Below are 19,354 nucleotides of genomic sequence, written 5' to 3'. Positions count from 1 at the left end.
TTTTAGCTAGCTTTAAGCTCTCTCTTACACAGGCTGAGATGCATTTTTTCAAATTACTTTCATCGATAGTCTCACAAATAGCTGGAGGCTTTGGTTTACACGGTGTCTTTTTAACACAGCAAGGTCTCTTTTTTTCTTTTTCTTCACACTTGTCAGAGGAGATACTGGGATTGTCGAAGGTTGTCTTTTTATTATCAGAGTCCATTGTGTAGATAATATCTGGCTGTAAACAATCTTCTTGATCTTGATCATTCACACCCTTACACAAGTCAGGCTTACATTTCGGGTAAGATGGGCAATCATTAGGGAGGTTAGGAGTCTTTGAGTATGGTTGTATGATTTCCTTGCAATACTTATATTTGTTTTTAGTAGGTGTATCATAAGGGGAACCGGATTCAGTTAGGGCTTCTTCGGTAAATGTTTCCTTAATAATACTGACTATACTTGGATCATTAGGATCTTTGATTACTTCGGAAAATTCGAATACCTTAACGTTGTCATCTTTAGCATTTGCTTCAATATTCACAGGGAGAGGTCTGGACGGTATGTTTCTTGAGGAAGATGAACCTGTTACGTATATTTTACTCGTCTGAGTTTCTTTATCACTAAAAAATACACTTGAAGCTAAGGAGAGGTTGCAAGTACTGAGTATCCAATCTTTAGAATTCATAGTATTGAATATTAATATTCTCTGTTATATTGTTTGATTATTGACATTTTGAGTGTTTTCAATTTTATTTCATGTTGATATTTTAAATTATTTATTGTAAGTAATGTTTGGGCTATTGATTATATTTCATATTTTCAATGTTTTTGTTTCAATTTTTACATATTTTGACGTTAGAATTAAAAATACTTAAGACGTCATTGAAAGAGGTTATATATTATTTGCTTATAACCAGCAATGTTTTTTTTAACATGACGTAAATTAGAAAAAGGATATAGTGTTACATCATATACTAGTATTAGTAACTTTGTCTGTTACGTTTTCACTACTAAACCACTGAAGAAGAAAACCAAGAAAGATTACAGCATATTATACCTAACATCTTACCCAACCCATACAGCGAGAGGTGCGAGCGAGTTTTTTGGTTTTTAATAAAATAACATTTATGTATATTTTGTTGCCGACGCTATATAGGTACGAAGTAAATAAAATGGTATAATCAAAGTCTGTCTGACCATCCTGTTTTTTTAATATATCATATTATATGGTAAAGTAAATATGAAGAAGAATGATTTCAATTCGATGCTCCATAAATTTTGATCTGAAGAAAAAACTTAAAGGTAAAAATATATTTATAATTTAATGTGTATTAATATATTATGTATGTAACTTGATTGTTTTATTGAAGACTTAGCGGAGTTAACTCATTGGGCACGTGGATCGTAACCAAAGGTGGTTCAAATCCAGCCAAGTATCACAGAAACAAACGCTTAATTTGTTAAAGTAAAGATCGTGTGGAAAGTTTCGTCATTCACTTCACTTTTATCATAATGAAGAAAGTATTGTCTGTATGTTTATCCTCCCACCAGAGAAAATTCCTGGCATACTAAACAAAAATATTTTTCTTTTTATGTTTGTCCTTCACTATAGACCCTTATTCTATTCGAACAAAGCCAGGACGAGTATATATTAAGAAAAAAAAAACACATATATTTTTTAAAAAACTCATTTGCCTTTATTTCGTACTGGTGCGTTTGCCTTACAAATATACTTAGTACAAATAAAATGAAACTATTACATATATTTCTTATTATTATGACGTGGAACGTATCACTTAAATCGATATGCTTTTGAGGATAAAAAGCAAAAGAGAATACAGTATTAAATAAATAGGAAACGTAAATGTAAATTTTATAAATGAAAATTCATTTAAAGTGGACTTTTCAAGGTAATTTTTATAATATAACTTTCGAAAATGTAATTTGAAATAAATTTTAATTAAATTTTATTTTTTTTCATTTCTGTACTTACTTTTATGTTATGTTTTTTCATACTAATATAAATGAAGTTGGTCATGTCTAAATGAAGTATGTCCAAGAAAAGTCCACGATATCTTTGGCGATAATATTATTGCTTTAGTAAAATAATCTACATTAGAAGCAAAGATTGCATGTAAAGACGTCACTACAAGTCTTTGGCATACCTCTAAACTGTATGTTATTGAGAGAGAAATAAAATCATACCATATAATATGTAGCTATACAGCAAAACAAGGCGTTATTTACAAACGTATGATAAACAAATAAAAAATAAAAAATGGACGGAAACGATAAGATCTCGAACGTTATATAATTAAAACTAAAACAATTCCTACATTTGAACATATAATTCATACAATTTTACATTTCTATGATAAAAACACAGACGATACAGATCCGCACTAGAAACTAATTATAAAAAGTAAAAAGAGAGAAAAAAAAAAACAGAAATAATCTCATCGTAATTTCAAAACCTTTATAACATTAAGTACTTTGAATATATTACTTTACTTAAGCTTCACTGAACGCATATAAATACATAATTATGTACTTAATTAACAATATAAAAAATAAATTAACTTATACGAACAGTAACAGTAATAGAGAGGCTCTAATAAAACGCCATTGTGCTTAAGACAGTTTCGAAACAGATAATTAAATGAAACATTACGATTCTTACACAAAATATTCACTAAATGTAACCATTTTGAGGTAAGGGAAACAATAGACCTAATTCTAATTCTGACATTAAATGAAGTACATTATAATTGTTACAATATTATTTACAGCTTACATTTAATGATGAATTATCGATACTTTGGCTCTCTCGTTCATTTAATAAAAATAATGAGTATAAATGAATTGCTCGATTTGATTATAGTTTTGAGAAAGCTAAAGAAAAGCGATACTGACCGAACTGAAAATAAACAACATTAACGAAAATAAAAATTATCGAATTGTACATATTAATTAATTTATCTACATATAATGAGATTTTCTAAAGGAATGGATAATGTTTTAACTAAAATTCTCACAATTCAATTTTACGTAGTGTCCATTATCACTTATTTTCGTTGTGGCTTGCCGACAGCTATTGCTCGCACGGCGCCCGTTGATATCTGGAAATAAATGAAATTTACATTTAATATTATAATTTATAGGTAACATACAAGTAGAACAAATTTTATTTCGACTAAAACTACTTTTGTTTAAATTGTATGTTAGTTTTCGCCGGCGGCATCGCAATAGGTGTTATATTTAAAAGGTATGTACTTTCTTTGGAATTTAAGACTGATTTTGATAAGACTTGATATTTTATCAAAATCAGTTCAGTGGTGTAGCCGTGAAACCGTTACTCACAGACAGAGTTACTTTCGCATTTATAATATTAGTACATTGGAAATGTGTTCACTCCTGTACCTCGGAAAGCACGTAAAGCCGTCCTGCGCCTCAACTCTTTCCGGTCGTGTCGGATTGCCGTCACATCGGATTATGAGAGTAAAGGAATAGAGAGTGCACCTGTGTTTACGCACACACTTGTGCACTATAATATCTCCTGCCTAGTTGGCTAATCTCTCTTGAGATTGACCGCCGTGGCCGAAATCGTTCTGGAGGACTTTATTAGTACATATACTTAATTTTTATTTAAGAAACATAATAGTATAACTTCATTTTTTTATTTATATTGATTGCATGTATTATGATTTTTTTAAATCAAATCTGCGTATCCCTTATTCATATGGGCGTGTGTATATACATGTAAAGGTGTGTGAATACATGTAAAAAAACTATTTGAGTCTAATACGTTATATTCGATACTGTTCCAAATTTAAAAATCAAAATAAGATAAGTAAATAAACAACAGGGATGAAATGAAATATGTATACGTCATGATAGTATAAATTGGAGCAAATACTTGATCTCTCCCTTTTATCCGTATTGAATCCGTTCAAAGCCCCCGACTTTGGAAAACTTTAAAAGCAGAGGAATCACTTAAATTTAATGCCCTATAAGTTACATCGGGTCCCTAGGGCCTGAGCCCTTTGTCTGCGTCCAGGAAAGAGGGATGAGCTGGAAAGTGCGCGAGAGAATTGTCTCTTAATACAACAATGGTGATTGGATTTTTGTTCAATTAGCTGAATATTAGTAACTACAAAGTATAATTATATCTGATTAAGCAAATATTTGTATTAATATTGAAATGATGACCATAGAATCAAACAAACCACTTTAATTTATATAGATGTTGATATTTAATAAAATAACAATAGAAAACAATCTCAAAACTTATTAAAAGAATAAAAAGATATTCAATATGATATATCTATTATAATAATCTATGTTATATGTATATATTTTATAAGATATAAATTAAATTTAGATTATTTATGTACCGCTGACGTATCACAACCCTTAAAGTCGTTTATAAAATAAATATCGCCTCTGGTTTCAGGTAAAAAATACCAATTAACAGGTAAATTTCGAACACGATCGAAGAGGAAAACCACAGGTGCTAACACATCACCCTGAGGTACACTAAACTCGTACACCGAAATCCATTAAAACTGACCGTTAATTCCATCCTTATTGCTACATAAAATAGAGATTAAAATTGTTTGAAGATGTTATTTATAGCCGTAGCCTGTATAATGGTAGCCAGTGATAAAACGTATAGATTTATATCTCCCACACCGCCATTTGTATCGTGGCGGTTGTTAAACGTGAAAGCGATTTAAAGCCGGTAAAATTTCAGAAACTTAATGTGTGCGGTCGAGAACCTGACCGGAGGGACTCAGACCCGGATTAAGGTACACGTGAATTAGATAATTGAATTAGTTTAGATTTTAATGAGGATTTATTTAAAGGTGATCATTTAATATGAAACGATATACGTAACTTGTTTAACGGAATTTTTTAAATTTTATTAATTACTGTTTACAGGTAGGGTCCTCGCCCGATATCATCCCCATATCATTTTTTGACAACTGTTTGTAAAATTTTATGTTGATCGGTTTAGTAATTAAGCCGTGAAAGCTGAGTAAGCAAATTCACATTTATAATATTTGTTAAGATTATCAAATATGGCGTCAGTGACTTTACATATACGGAACCTCAGAATAACCAAAATGTGTCATATATAGAATTTATACAAACTTTTCCTAGAGGCTTCGCTTCTGTAGAATTTGTATTACTTTTTCGATCCGGATATAAAGCCTCCGTATCTCAAGCTATTCGACCAAATTAAAAATGGTCATTTGAGGCATGGAAACAGGACAGACAAACACATCTATATTATTTTGAAAGGTAATGATTTATCAATATTTGCTAAATTATTTTCGCGTACATTGAGGCAAGATTTTTTAAATTAATATTGCCCGTGTCAGTTTTGAATGTTGCTTTTTTTAAATAAATTTCTGTTATATTAATATGTTAATTTCCACATAATATTATATATTTACATCTAATGTTATGCTTATTCGTATTGATTGATACAACGTGATATTCTAAGTGAAAATAAAACCAGTTTGGAAAACAAATCACCTAAACTTGAGAAAATACGCCGAAATAAATTAAGCAAGATGTGAAATGAAGTTTCTCAATAACTTACAATTTTAAATACAGTTAAAGGCGATCGTTTCATTCCCTTGTCGTTATTAATAATAAGTTTAAAAGTTCCTTCACAAATATTGATATATTTGAATGTGATACACACAACACAAAAATACACACATTTTTCCGTTGCTAAATCGTCATGTCTGTTTTGTTAACTATTAAGAGTTGACATTGATCATATATATAACGATCTAGTTTAAACCAATTAATTAAAATTAGTTTTAACCCCAGAGCTGGCTCTTATTTAGCCCAAAGGCTGAGTCTAGCGGTGCAGAGGCAATAGTGCCAGCGTCTTGGGTACACTGCCACAGGACAATCTTTTAGACGGCGCGTTTTTGCTATAAATTTGTAATGTGTATTTTGTTTATTTTTAAATTTTAATTTTGTATATTATAAAAATGTCTGTACATGGTTTACTAATAAAGAATAATTAAAATGTTGTTAAATTATTATTATTATGGACTTACTGATCATGTTTAGTAGTACAGTTGATAACGTAGAATTTTGTTTATTTATTCGATTTTTGTTTTAGAAGAAATATGATGAAGTGTACTTACCACTTGGACAGCAAGCCGGTAGCAGCGGAATGGGAATATGGTCCTCCATAGGGGGAGTATTGAGAGTAGGACGTCGCGTATGCGTAGTCACTGGCAAGGGTTGCTGTACCTGAAACAAAATTACAATATAATCTTTATAACATTCTCTAAGATTAATATATTATGAATACAACTGAACAAGTTTTATATATATTTCATGTTATTGACTATTTAAAAAATTGTCGTATATCACTAATAAAAATGGTTATAAGCAATCATACATTTTCAAAATGCTTTTATGTACGAGAGCATACTCAATAATGATTGGTTACTGATGTACAATAATGATATAGGGACCAGACATAGGATAAAACACAGAGATTTCAGATATTTCATATTAGATGAAGAAAACATATTGAGAAAAACTCAAATCAAATCAAATAAAATACTCTTATTTATCACAATTTAAAAACCAAAATATAAGATACAATGAATGAAAAGAATCCGAGTGCCCAACTTAAGCTCGAGAAGTGCTCTCCACTGAAAATCTAATTTAGCCACCCTCCGTAAAATACATATCGCCTTACAGAATTTTCGCACTTATCGCTTATAAATTGAAGTGTCAATATTGCGGGCCAGAGGTTTCGTATCCTCAACGCTTTTGGTCTTTAATCTACCGCAATCTGTTTTGGTGGGAGGGGTGTTTAATAGCTCATTCGGGGCTCTATGCAAATAATTTTAAGGGGGGATACAGGAATATCATACGGCCTTTGTCTGAAGCGGGTAACGAACCGAAACATGATTTTGATGCAAGCTTCTTCGATGAATTCTGTGTCGGTTATGAATTTTAGTGGGCGTGGTTTATTAATAATTAATTTTGTTGTTTGTGTTGTGGTATCATTGGACTTTGATCTTTTTGAGTGCTGTTTTAAATTGCTTGATTTATGTAGTAAGTATTTGGAATGAAGTTAAGTGGAAAATGGTAAGATTTAAAATGAATTAATGGGATGTTTATTATAGAATAGTATTCATTTAATTTGTTATTTTTGTTTCGTTTTACAAATAGAGCCGATATGGCCCAGAGGTTAGAACGCGTGATCACGATGATCACGAGTTCAAATCCAGTTTAGAACCAGTTATTTTAATGTGCTCATTTTGTTTTTATAATTCATCTCATGCTAGCCGAAGGTAAAAGTATTTTTTCTCGTACTTAACGGAAAATATCGTGAGAAAACCTGTATGGGTCTAATTTCATTGAAGTTCTGATACATATGTACCAAATCGCATTTGAGCAGCGTGGTAGAATAAGCTCCAAACCTATATCCTAAAATGCTGAGGAGGTCCTAGCTCAGTATGGACATTCACTTTTATTTTTAGCAAAAAGATCGAAAATTATTTTTACAATTAATTTGAACTATTATACTCTAGTATCCTGGCTAACCCAATTAACATAATTGATATTTTTTCTTTTCATTGGATAAATTTTGTAGATTAACACATGTAGTAGCAATTCTGAAAGAACTTATAAATGATACTTAGGTACTTACCATCATAATGAGCATAGGGCGGGTAGGGCGGTGCTGGCGGTTGCAGTACCACCAACGCTGCGGCGTCCGGACTTCCAGCGGCTGAGGGTGGCTCACCGGCTGCTGTTGATCCTGTGGAGTCGTTCGTCGCTGAAAATACGTCTTTACGTTAACAAGGTGCTTAGAAACACACCTTATAAGTAGACATTTATTGCATACGCAATTTAAATAACAAATGTACGATAAAATAATGAGACCAGAAAGCGTGAAAAGATAATATTTTATTGCTTGAAACAAACTCTTAGATGATCTTTGAAATAATGTTCGAACGCAATATATTTACTGTAAACTATAGGTATGCCTAAAAGTTTATACATATATTAATTCTTTGGGATTATTTCCGGTTAAGTTTATTCAATTACTTATTTACTGGTGGTAGAGCTTTGTGCAAGCTCGTCCGAGGTAGGTAGTGTTGTTGTGTTCCAGAAGGGTGAGCCAGTGTAATTACAGGCACAATGGACATAACATCTTAGTTCCCAAGGTTGGTGGCGCATTGGTGATGTAAGCGATGGTTAACATTTCTTACATTACCAATGTCTATGGGCATTGGTGACCATTTACCATCAGGTGGTCCATATTCGTCCGCCTTCCTATTATATAAAAAAAAGAAAAAAGAAATAGGAACTGATTTTTAACTAAACTATTAACATGAAAAATAAAAAAAAATCTCTAAGGTAAGCCCAATTCTTCTATTTTACTGTCCATTTTGTCTTTCGTGAATATTTATAAAATTGTTTCGTCAAATCAACAACATAATATTTTAGGCACGGATAGATTTGGAACATCTAAAACAATTTATTTTCAAAGTTAAAAAAGCTCGAATGACAAAACAAATTGCTTGCGTGGGGATTCGAATGAAATCAGTGCAACGCGCAATTTGTGTAAAACATTGGCGACGCGTAAAGCCTGCGATGTCCGGGCTCTGATTGACTTCCATTCATTATACCTATTTCATTTGAAATACATTAAACGAGATCATTATTAGTTGGTTAATTTAATAGTACTCCACGTTGGTTAACGTAAAAGAGACATAAAAAAGCCCTTAAATTCTACAGGTGTAGAATAGGTATTAAAGGAAATAATTTGATGTTATACCACTTAACTGCTTCCTCGAGGTTATATTAGCCTAAATTTCTATCGAAAAGTGCAGATTGCTTTGTAATTTTCATCGTTAACACTTGAATAGCTAATTGACATTTGACCAAATTCCACGACTTATTTCAGTTCATTTCGCACAAAAAGCGTTATCAATAAGACAAACTTAAGAAAACAAAAATTAAATTATAAGTATACACGACAAAGATTTTATAATGAATTCAATTAAAGTCGAAAGTCCAAATGAACTCAGCCAGTTCCTATGAAGTTAAGAGCACGACGTTACAAATAATATGAAAAAATATATATCAATGAATGGAAGTCGGAACTTGTTCCCATGTGACTGATAAAGCGAACAAAACGCATAGCGGATACGGCGTGATAGTTGACGTGACCGCAAGACGCTGCGGTCGAACTGAACCACGTTGTGATGAGAAATAGTGCCCTTCGATTGTAACGTGTTTGTTTTTTGTATCATCTTCTTCGAACTCAATAATAAAAAAAAACGTGCAACACTAAGACGGTTATATGGATGAAAAAAAAAATATGAGCATTGTTTGACGGCAACGCTTGATGAATGAATATTTTAGTAAATAGCTTTGACTAAAATAAATTTAAATTTATATATTATTTTCAGCCATTAATTGAAGCAAATACTTTTTTTTAACTACATCATTAAAAAGTAAGTATTACATATCATTCCCACACGTATACCGAATGATATGTAATACTTACTTTTACTGAGCGACGGCCTTTGCTCTTAAAAAGGAGCGTTGGAACTTAATTCATGCGACTCCAGTGCGGTATATACACGTGCAAGAATTTTTCTTCACTGAGCGCGAGATGGTAAAGGCAAATAAATAATTGCCCAACAGCCTTAATAATAATTCTTGTTAAATATTAAGTGACCTACTATTTAAGAGTATTTGACAATGATAAATATAAAAATTTAGGAATATAAAATTTTTTCCCTTAACAACTTGCAAAAAACATATGGTAAATTCACTAGCATTATATATATGAGTAGCGTTTACACCTTAGTAGTGTTTAGTTGAGATCCAAGATCTATTCATTCGAGATGGCTTTGTTTCATAGGAAATGATAATAGTGAATGAGATAAAAGTCGTTGACCCACTATAAGCTAGACAGGTGCTCACGTTACCTGCGCACGCGTCTTGTATTACTGGGAACACAAGGATGTGGTCGAGATGACATTATATACCATTGTGATGATATCCGCTCTACACTTTCTGTATCATCCAGTTTAATGTATCAATGTAACTTAGATTCGGATCATTCGAATTATAATTATTGTAACTATCTTTGATACAATTCTGAACTGAGCTTATTGATAATAATTACTTATATTGAAATATTATCTGATGAATGTATTATGAAAATTGTAGCTAAAATGAAATTCATTCCACTGGCATTATATCCAAACTGTGCTTAAAATAAACCGAAACGGCAAAACAGTGCCGAACAATACTAACGATATCTCTATCGCTAAGCAATCAAGGTCATGACACGAGACTCCATTTCACCATTAATGATTAGTCACGCCCTGAAAGTCTGCGGTGACAAGCTGTGAAGTTATAACTGTTCCTAGATGCCTACGTGAATTTGTGGCTAACCAACGTTTGAAGGTCAATGTTTAGTATGAACGTCTTACACCGGGATCTCTTACATTGTTGTGTGAATAAAAAAAAAAAGAAAATCTATACTATTAAATCAGGAGACGGTTTTTTATGTAATGCCTAACTGATTTTTTTTTATAGAATAGGAAGGCGGACGAGCATATGCCCCACCTGATGGTAAGTGGTAAGAAATGTCAACCATCGCTTACATAGCCAATGCGCCACCAACCTTGGGAACTAAGATTTTATGTCCCTTGTGCCTGTAATTACACTGGCTCACTCACCCTTCAAACCGGAACACAACAATAACAAGTACTGCTGTTTTGCGGTAGAATATCTGATGAATAAACTACTAAAGCAATACACATAAAACTTATAATGGAAGATGCAGCGGTTCGATGAAGATTTTAGTATTTAAAATAATTATAAAAGTAGCTTCGCAGTTCCCCCTTTTTAAAATTCAAACCGACGTGACAAGAGTGAATTTCATGTTCTTGTAATATTTAAATAGATTCTAACAATCAATTTTAATCTTTATTTTAAAAGAATATAAAACTAATACATGTAAGCCAGAAGCCTATCACTGAAATGACAATTCTACTAAAATGAACTGGCTAAGGACTCAATAGGTAATCTTGTCCTTTAGTAAAATGCTACAGATTTCATCAAAGAACTTGTTGGTAAAGCAAATTTGAAGATTTGCATTCATGAATGCTGTGTACATAACATAAAAAAGCCGAGATGGCCCTGTGGTAAGAACGCGTGAATCTTAACCGATGATCGTGGGTTCAAACCCGGGCAAGCACCACTGAATTTTCATGTGCTTAATTTGTGATTATAATTCATCTCGTGCTTTACGGTGAAGGAAAACATCGTGAGGAAACCTGCATGTGTCTAATTTCACTGAAGTTCTGCCACATGTGAATTCTTCCAACCCGCATTGGAGCAGTGTGGTGGAATAAGCTCCAAACCTTCTCCTCAAAAAGAGGAGAGGAGGCCTTTAGCCCAGCAGTGGGACATTCACAGGCTGTTACGGTACGGTACGGTGTACATAACAACACTTTATACCCCAAAAGGCAAGGTATTGCGGTAAGAACAATAAATGATAAGGAGATGTTACTTACAAGACCAGCAATGACTGCCCAAATGGAAAAAATACGTCCTTCTTATCTGAAGGTCGTGAAGCCAAATTTGGCCAATCAACTGGCATTTTTATATTGCTTATAATTCAACTCGATGGTAAAACAGGTGGTAACATATGTTTTCTAAAGATGATGTAGTTGGCGATAAAAAATATCTATTTCATTTTTCTTAGAAAAAACTTGAATTAACAACATTTTACATTATCTGTGTTATCATAACACTGTCGCTTTTGGATTGTTCTGTAATGACAGTTGTCAGAATAATTCGCACAGTCGCGGTAAATATCCGTATTCAATTTCATCTACCTGAATCGGAACAACGTGGCGAAAAAAGCTTTAAATATATTTTGTCATCCGTACAGGAGGCCAAAGCAAAAGAACCAAGACTGTAAAAGTATTACCTAGTCATAGGAATTATTGAAACCTACCTATTTAAAAAAAAAGTTGAGATGATCAGTACACCTCCTTACCGCTTTATTTATTTATTTCATGTCATTCACCCAAAGGTTGTCTGGAAAGATCGCTCTTTTAGCGATAAGACCACCTTTTGTACAAATAGTTTTCGTTTTTTTATGTTTGTGTTTAAAATGGTGCTGTAACTCTTTTGTTGTACAATAAAGCATATTCTGTTCTATTCTATTCTATTCTTCGTAGTAATTAGGAAAATCCACCCAAATAGCATTTATATCACTTACCAGAATGAGGGGTGTAATGATGTGCAGGGTGTTCGTACGGAGCGTCGAACAGTTCACCGTAATATCCTGTACCGCCTCCTAGCTCTGATAACAGCTTGTATTCGTCTTTTAGACTCCACTTCGACGATGACCAGAGCTGAAATGAAAATCAATATATAACTTCAGGAATCATGAAGACGAAGACTCGGTTCAATATTTGGAGATTTATCTTAGAAATTAAAATATAATAACTAATTAATAATCACTAACGGCTTTACCTATAAATATTGTTCAGCGGGTAATTAGTTAAACAATGCTGTGTCTTCTTCTCTCGAATGTCAAATCAATAATGATAGAAAGAGTGAAATAATATGATTGAAAAATGATATGGAAGATCATTGTTCTAATTTTACAATTTGTTATAATTACGTGAAAAATTTTTCACAATATCCTAGAGATACTCGTGTATACATATACTAATATTAATTTATCTTATAGTATGTGTTTAGTGATTAGTCGAAGATATATCTTACTTAAAATAAATAAATAAACAATTTTTTAAATTTTTCTATTTTCTGTTTATTTTTTTATTTTTGATTTGTGTATTTTGTAATTGTGTTTGGGAATGGTGTGTTCTCTTGTAATCGGTTGTGCATAGTTAGTTTTAAGTTAATGTAATAAGTGTTTTGTATGTACAACTGTTGGAGGTCCAAATAAATAAATACTGAATATGTGAACAAAATATTACTTACATTGGAGTATATCTGATCTCCATTGTAATGACTTCTTTGTCTTTTTACATCGTCTTCTGAATGGCTGTTGAAATCTCTGTTTTCATCTGTAGACAAAAATATTATATTTAAATAATTTTATAAATAAAGTTCTCGTCGGGCAAACCCTTGGTGTGGTACATTATTCTCTACAATAATTTGAATATTAACAAACTTTCACTGTTGACAGTATAATGTATATACATAAAATAATAAATTGAAGCCGAGATGGCTTACTGGTTAGAACGCGTGAATCGTAACCGATGATCGTGGGTTCAAGCCCGGCAAGAATCGCTGAATTTTCATCTGCTAAATTTGTGTTTAATATTAATCTCGTGCTTGACGATGAAGGAAAACATCGTGAAGAAACCTACACGTGTCTAATTTCATTGCACAAATTCTGCCACATGTGTGTTCCACCAACCCGCATTGGGAAAGCGTGGTGGAATAAGATCCAAACCTTTTCCTCACAAAAAAAGAAGAGGAGGCCTTAGATTCACAGGCTGTTACTGTACTGTACCGTATAAAATAATAAATGTATAAATATATAAAGCCATTGTTATAACAAAATTTCTGAAATAACGCAGTGAATTTAAGAGAACTTATAAGTTAATATAATATGGTCACAATTTGTGCACCGCGCTTAATAGCACACTAAATCTTGTCGTTCTGCTGAGCGCACACCGTGGCGGGTAGTGATGTGAATTGTCGATAATATGCTATCGAAAAATAATTATGATAGTTAAAAAACATAAAAATACGTGATTTTTCCTTGTAATTATCTTTCTAAATAATCCTTTCGTTGTCAAAAATTGATTGGTATAGAAAGTATTTGACGATAAGGTAAATTATTTTAATTATTCTTATTAAGAACAGTTGAAATAAAAATTTTTATACAAAATAAAATAAATCCCAAGTAGATACAGCATGAAGATGAACTACTCCAAGATATATATGTATATCTATAGATTTTTATACTTAATACTTTGTTTACTTTGTGCCGAAATTAATTGATAACTAAAAAATCCAAATTTTTTACCGTTACTCAAATATTTTCGTTAAAATAATCATAATATCGATATGATATTGTTAAGCAACCCTATTTTGGAGACAGTACGTAGAGCGCGGGTGAGCCAGTAATATTTTAATCCCCATGTCCCTGTGTCATTACTTACAAGTTTTTGGGACAGAAAGAGATTTACAGCGGAACCCTTCGGCTTAAGTGGAAAACTTACTTGAAGAAATAGACAATTGAATCTTATTTTACCTAGATAAAAAACTTTTGACCCAAACTTGAATAGACAAAATTTATTTGGTAGATGCGAGTATATTTCACAAAATTAAAGTAACAGAGTGTAAATGTTCCTATGCCGCTTAAAGGACTCTTCTCCACTTGAAGAGCAAATAAAGAGCTTATGAGGTTTGGTAGATATCAATATTTTACAAGCAATCGCTAAATATTTAGTTAATAATTGAATCGTCAGTATTAGTACTAGTTTAGTGTATTGATTTGGACTATTCCCTATATTCCTATTATGGGGATAGTAGTCTTCCTTTTTTATCATTTATAGGCCGGCGTTTGACCGTTGTCTTGTCTGATGTTAAGGATCGACGCGGTCTAGATGTAGATTGCCTAGATTTTCCAGTTTACTCAGGATTTAAGGACACCAACGTTGTAACTATCAGGAAATACAGACTCAGTATTGAAATATTGATAATTAGTAATCAATTTCTGATTTTCTGTGACCAAATAATTATTTTCTTATTCTTACCTTGGTCCTCGTGTCTCTTTCTCTTCAAACCGTTTCCATTGTGGAGTCCGTCTACCTGTTCGATGCCCAGGATTCCGTTGATGCTGTAACTTCCGGTGTTGTTGACGTGCTCGGTAGTTGGGGACAGCACGGCTGTGGTACCAGGAGCGTTACCAGCATGGGTTATCACCTGGAACAAAGTAAAAATTATAATAAAAGTGACTCAAAGTAACTGCTAGCTATAAAAACGAACATACATCCGATGAAGAGCGGAATCCTTATTTGATGTTTTTTTGGACAGTTGTTCTGATTTCGTACATCAGTTTCGAAGAAAAATATAGAAGTATAAAAGACAACAATGTGTACGTACAGAAACGACACTGCCTTGCGCAGAACTGATCTCCTGCTCCTGTTGTTGTTGTTGTTGTTGGTTGTGCGCGTGCTTCGCCTTCTCTGCTGCCTTGTTACGGACGATCCTTTAAAACAAAAACATTTATAAAATTACAAATATTTTAAACAGTAACAGCCTGTTAATGTCCCACTGCTGGGCTAAGGCCTCCTCCCCCTTTTTGAGGAGAAGGTTTAGAGCTTATTCCACCACGCTGCTTCAATGCGGGTTGGTAGAATACACATGTGACATAATTTCAATGAAATTAGACATATGCAGGTTTCCTCACGATGTTTTCCTTCACCGTCAAGCGCGAGATGAATTATAATATAGAATTATAATATAATCACAAATTAAGCACATGAAAATTCAGTGGTGCTTACCCGGGTTTGAACCCACGATCATCAGTTAAAATTCACGCGTTCTAACCACTAGGCCATCTCGGCTTATAAATGTTTTAAAGCGACATGAAAAATATTTTTAAGTAGGCAAATTATGATAAAACAATTTATTAAGTTAAAATAGGGTACGAATGCTTAGTAAAATCTGATAATAAGTAATAAAAAAAAAACACGATAATTGAAATCTTAAATCATACAAGCCCAGACAATGTTTTGATAAATATCAAATATGGTATAATAGATGATTTTAATTAATCTGCATAATTATCATAACGTCTAAGTTATTTATGATGTAGCGTAACATTAAAAGATATTTAATGTTGCATTCGTCCTGGCAAAGATCGTTTTAGAAATAATGAAGAACGAATTAATCGCTTAAAGTGGCACATCGTTTTTCCACTCATTATTTTTGATAATATAACATATTTAGCTTAATTTTTATATGTTTTAATCTCTTGCATAAGGAAATTTGTCGATCGGTATGTCATTGTCTACATATTGACTTTTTTTTATAAAATAGGTAATAAAGGTTGGCACTGACAAAAATATTAACCAACCTTACATCGCCAATGCGCCACCAACCTTGGGAACTAAGATGTCCCTAGTGCCTGTACAATGACTTACTCACTTCAAATCTGAACACAAAAATACTAAATATTGCTGTTTGGCGATCAATACTTGATGGTGGTACCTGCCAAGACGGACTTGCACAAAGCCCTACAACTAAGTAAAATTCAACATGCGTTTAAAATTATGCCAAAAATTATGCCAAAAGCAATAATTATGAAAATATGAATTATATAAGCAATAAGTAATGATAACCCAAAATAATTATATCAATGACAAGAAAGTTCCATTAGCAAAAAAGTGCTTCTGCGTCTAGCGACGCCACGTGGCGACATCAATACGCAATTTGGTCGCGGCGTTTGCGATTTGCAACGCTTCCGTCGCTTTGTGTCGCTCGACTGTCGCGCAGCTGATTTATTGGATATGTGGTGGGACACTTAAATTTTTTATAAAAGGTTTTACAATTATGTATGTATGTCATCATTTCAATAACAGTTATTCTGACGTATATTAAGTAAAGCAAAAATAACATTATATGCTTAATTGATTTTTAATAATAAACTTCATCAAATATATTTATTATTTATATAAATATATTTAATGTCAACATTAATAATATTACATATTTATATAATGGTTTCCTATATACGTAATTTCTAGTTAACAACATGCAATTTGTCAAGTCGTAAGCAAATTTAAGGATCCACAATGCGATGTCATTATTTCGTATCGCGGCCATTTTGCCGCCGTCGCGGAGTTGACAGTTTATTTCCCGCCATGATGGATCGCGCGCGCGGTGAGTTATTGCTAGCATCTCAGGAGTTGACATATGCAAAAATTGTTTTGCAAAGTTATTATAACAGAAAGGTCATACTGAAATTAGGGCTGTAATAGACTCATCACTTTTTTTGATAGAGTATCAGGTTGATTTACGTCCCTTTTATATTACAGATTATATTGTGATTGTTATTCAAATGATAAATCGCTTTTTATATATCTTTAGGTATTTGAATTGTTGTGGGGGTGTTTGTAATAAGAATAGATAAAACATGAATATTCAGTTTAGCGATTTTGTACTTATTTTAATTATTAATTAATATAGTACGTATTAACAAATCGTTATATTTAATTATGATGAATAGAAAAATACCATTACATGCGTTTACAAAAAATAATGTTTTGTAATGCTACATATTTTTTTTTTTGTGGAATATCATACATTTAAAAAACATGTCCATTAAATCCTAGAAAGGGTAGATTCTTATAATGGCGACATTGCAAAAACCGGGAACTATAAGCTTCCGGTCGGAAGGGTTATTTGTGTACCCTTACATTTTAATATCTTCCTTTGCGAAATTATTCATTCTATTATTAGCGAATATTTGTAACTTATTACTTTTAATATTATGCGGTAGGTTTCTGTAGTCGAAACCGAATAAAATGGGAGTTTCTTAATGTTATTAGAAATATAATATTAAATAAAATTTACATGACTTTATCTATACTCATATTATAAAGAGGTAAAGCTTGTGAAGTTGTAGGGGTAATCTTTGAATTTACTGAACCGATTTTGAAATTTTTTTCTACTGATAGAAAACCAAATTATTTGTGAGTGTCATAGGCTATATAATACCCGAAAAATGAAAAGAGCATTTTGTGGTAGTCGGATTTGCAAAGTAAGTCGGAGAAAGAATGGTCGAACGAAAACGTTTCTTACGAACGCTGCCTTAGCGATGAGAGATATATGATTGAGTTCTATAGAAAAGTTGAAGAACTTGATAATGCCTACAAAAAGTCAGCGACAGCATATGTCTAACTTTTATATTTAAGTCACAAAAAGTAGTTTTTTGTATTAAAAAAAATAATTTAAATCGTCATTTTTATTGGTTATATATTATCAACAATTATGAAATCTTATCAAAATTAGTAAACTTATATTGTGCAAGTGCTTAAAACATAAGACTTCTTCCCTTTACTGAATATAATTTGGACCAATGGTTAAAGAGATAATACGACATAGGTATGGACCGCGACCGTGTCTTATGAGTGATATTTCTGTTAGACGGTTTTTTTTTATATACAACACGTTAATCTATTTATAAATAAACTGCTTTATCACCAAGGAAATTTCATTTAGATAAAATTCATTTTTCCAGTACGTTTTTGTTTGCATATTCTTTAAGAGATAATTTAAAATATCAAATACGCAAGTATTTTGACAGTCGGGAAATAAATCATAGCACTCGGTGCTAACCGAACTACACTCATAATTTCATCACAAGTAAAAATGTTTACCGCCCAACGAAGTGGGCTCGGGTCAGCTTGTAATTGATAAAACATATTTTTTTTATTAATATGAATTAAACATGATTGCAAATATATAATGATCAAATCAAATCAAAACAATTTTCATTTAAGTAGTTTCTTATCTCGAATCGAATACTCGAATCGTCATTTTAAGGCGTTAAATTCTTTAGAATTTAGGTAATGTAGATTCTATCGAGAAGAATCAGCAAGAAATTCGAGAATTACTGTTTTGCTCCAATATATAATTATGTACAATTTTTATATGTTCCGTATAGAAGTCAAAGGATAGAAATTCAAAATATTTTATATGCATACAGTATATATATATATATATAGGTATTTAGGTAACCCATGTGGTATGCGGTCATCATTGCTTAATTAATATTTCTTACTAAATTGGTACTGAAAGAAACATTAATCATCCCTTACAGATAGCTAACTTAGAAAACATACATGTTATGACCCGTGTGCCTGTTCACTGGTTCACTCATCTTCAAATACAAACAATTGACGGTGAAATAAATTATAAATGGTTACATCTACCAAGTAAAATTGCATAAAGTGTATATATTATTATAAATAAATGTTAGTCGCGACTTCGATTTCTTAAACATAGTATATTTGATAACAATAATATTATAATATCATAATAATGTCCTCCAGACCGATTTCGGCCTCTCTAATATAAATAAAAACATATCAGTAATCGTTACTGGTTTAAAAGCCTGTGACACTTTAATTTTACTTAGTTTCTCTCCGGTTAAGTAGAACCAACTCTCCGAACCGGTTTGTTTTTTTTTCAAGTTTCTTTACGTCTCCTCCCGTCACGGGACACCCGGTGAATGTGATACAATTGATGATTATTTTGGCCAGGCATTCTTGATTTGCATTGCCATGCGCCG

At 32.2% G+C, this 19,354-nt stretch overlaps 1 protein-coding gene across 1 annotated transcript in view; it reads right to left on the bottom strand.

Moving 5' to 3' along the window:
* Positions 1–2,425: 2,425 nt before the first annotated feature.
* Positions 2,426–19,354, bottom strand: part of LOC126778000 (paired box protein Pax-5) — a 66,415-nt gene continuing 49,486 nt past the window's right edge. Inside the window, exons 5-11 of the mRNA XM_050501374.1 lie at positions 15,160–15,265; positions 14,811–14,979; positions 13,021–13,106; positions 12,290–12,425; positions 7,682–7,810; positions 6,156–6,264; positions 2,426–3,104 (exon numbers count right to left, since the gene is read on the bottom strand). Coding sequence (XP_050357331.1) covers position 3,104; positions 6,156–6,264; positions 7,682–7,810; positions 12,290–12,425; positions 13,021–13,106; positions 14,811–14,979; positions 15,160–15,265 — 736 coding nt within the window. The 3' untranslated portion in view covers positions 2,426–3,103. The remainder of the gene's footprint in view (positions 3,105–6,155; positions 6,265–7,681; positions 7,811–12,289; positions 12,426–13,020; positions 13,107–14,810; positions 14,980–15,159; positions 15,266–19,354) is intronic.

Source organism: Nymphalis io, chromosome 24 (genome assembly GCF_905147045.1).
Source record: "Nymphalis io chromosome 24, ilAglIoxx1.1, whole genome shotgun sequence".
Taxonomy (NCBI): Eukaryota; Metazoa; Arthropoda; class Insecta; order Lepidoptera; family Nymphalidae; genus Nymphalis; species Nymphalis io.
The sequence above is the reverse complement of the archived record's forward strand: the minus strand, read 5'-3'. Positions and strand labels throughout refer to the sequence as shown.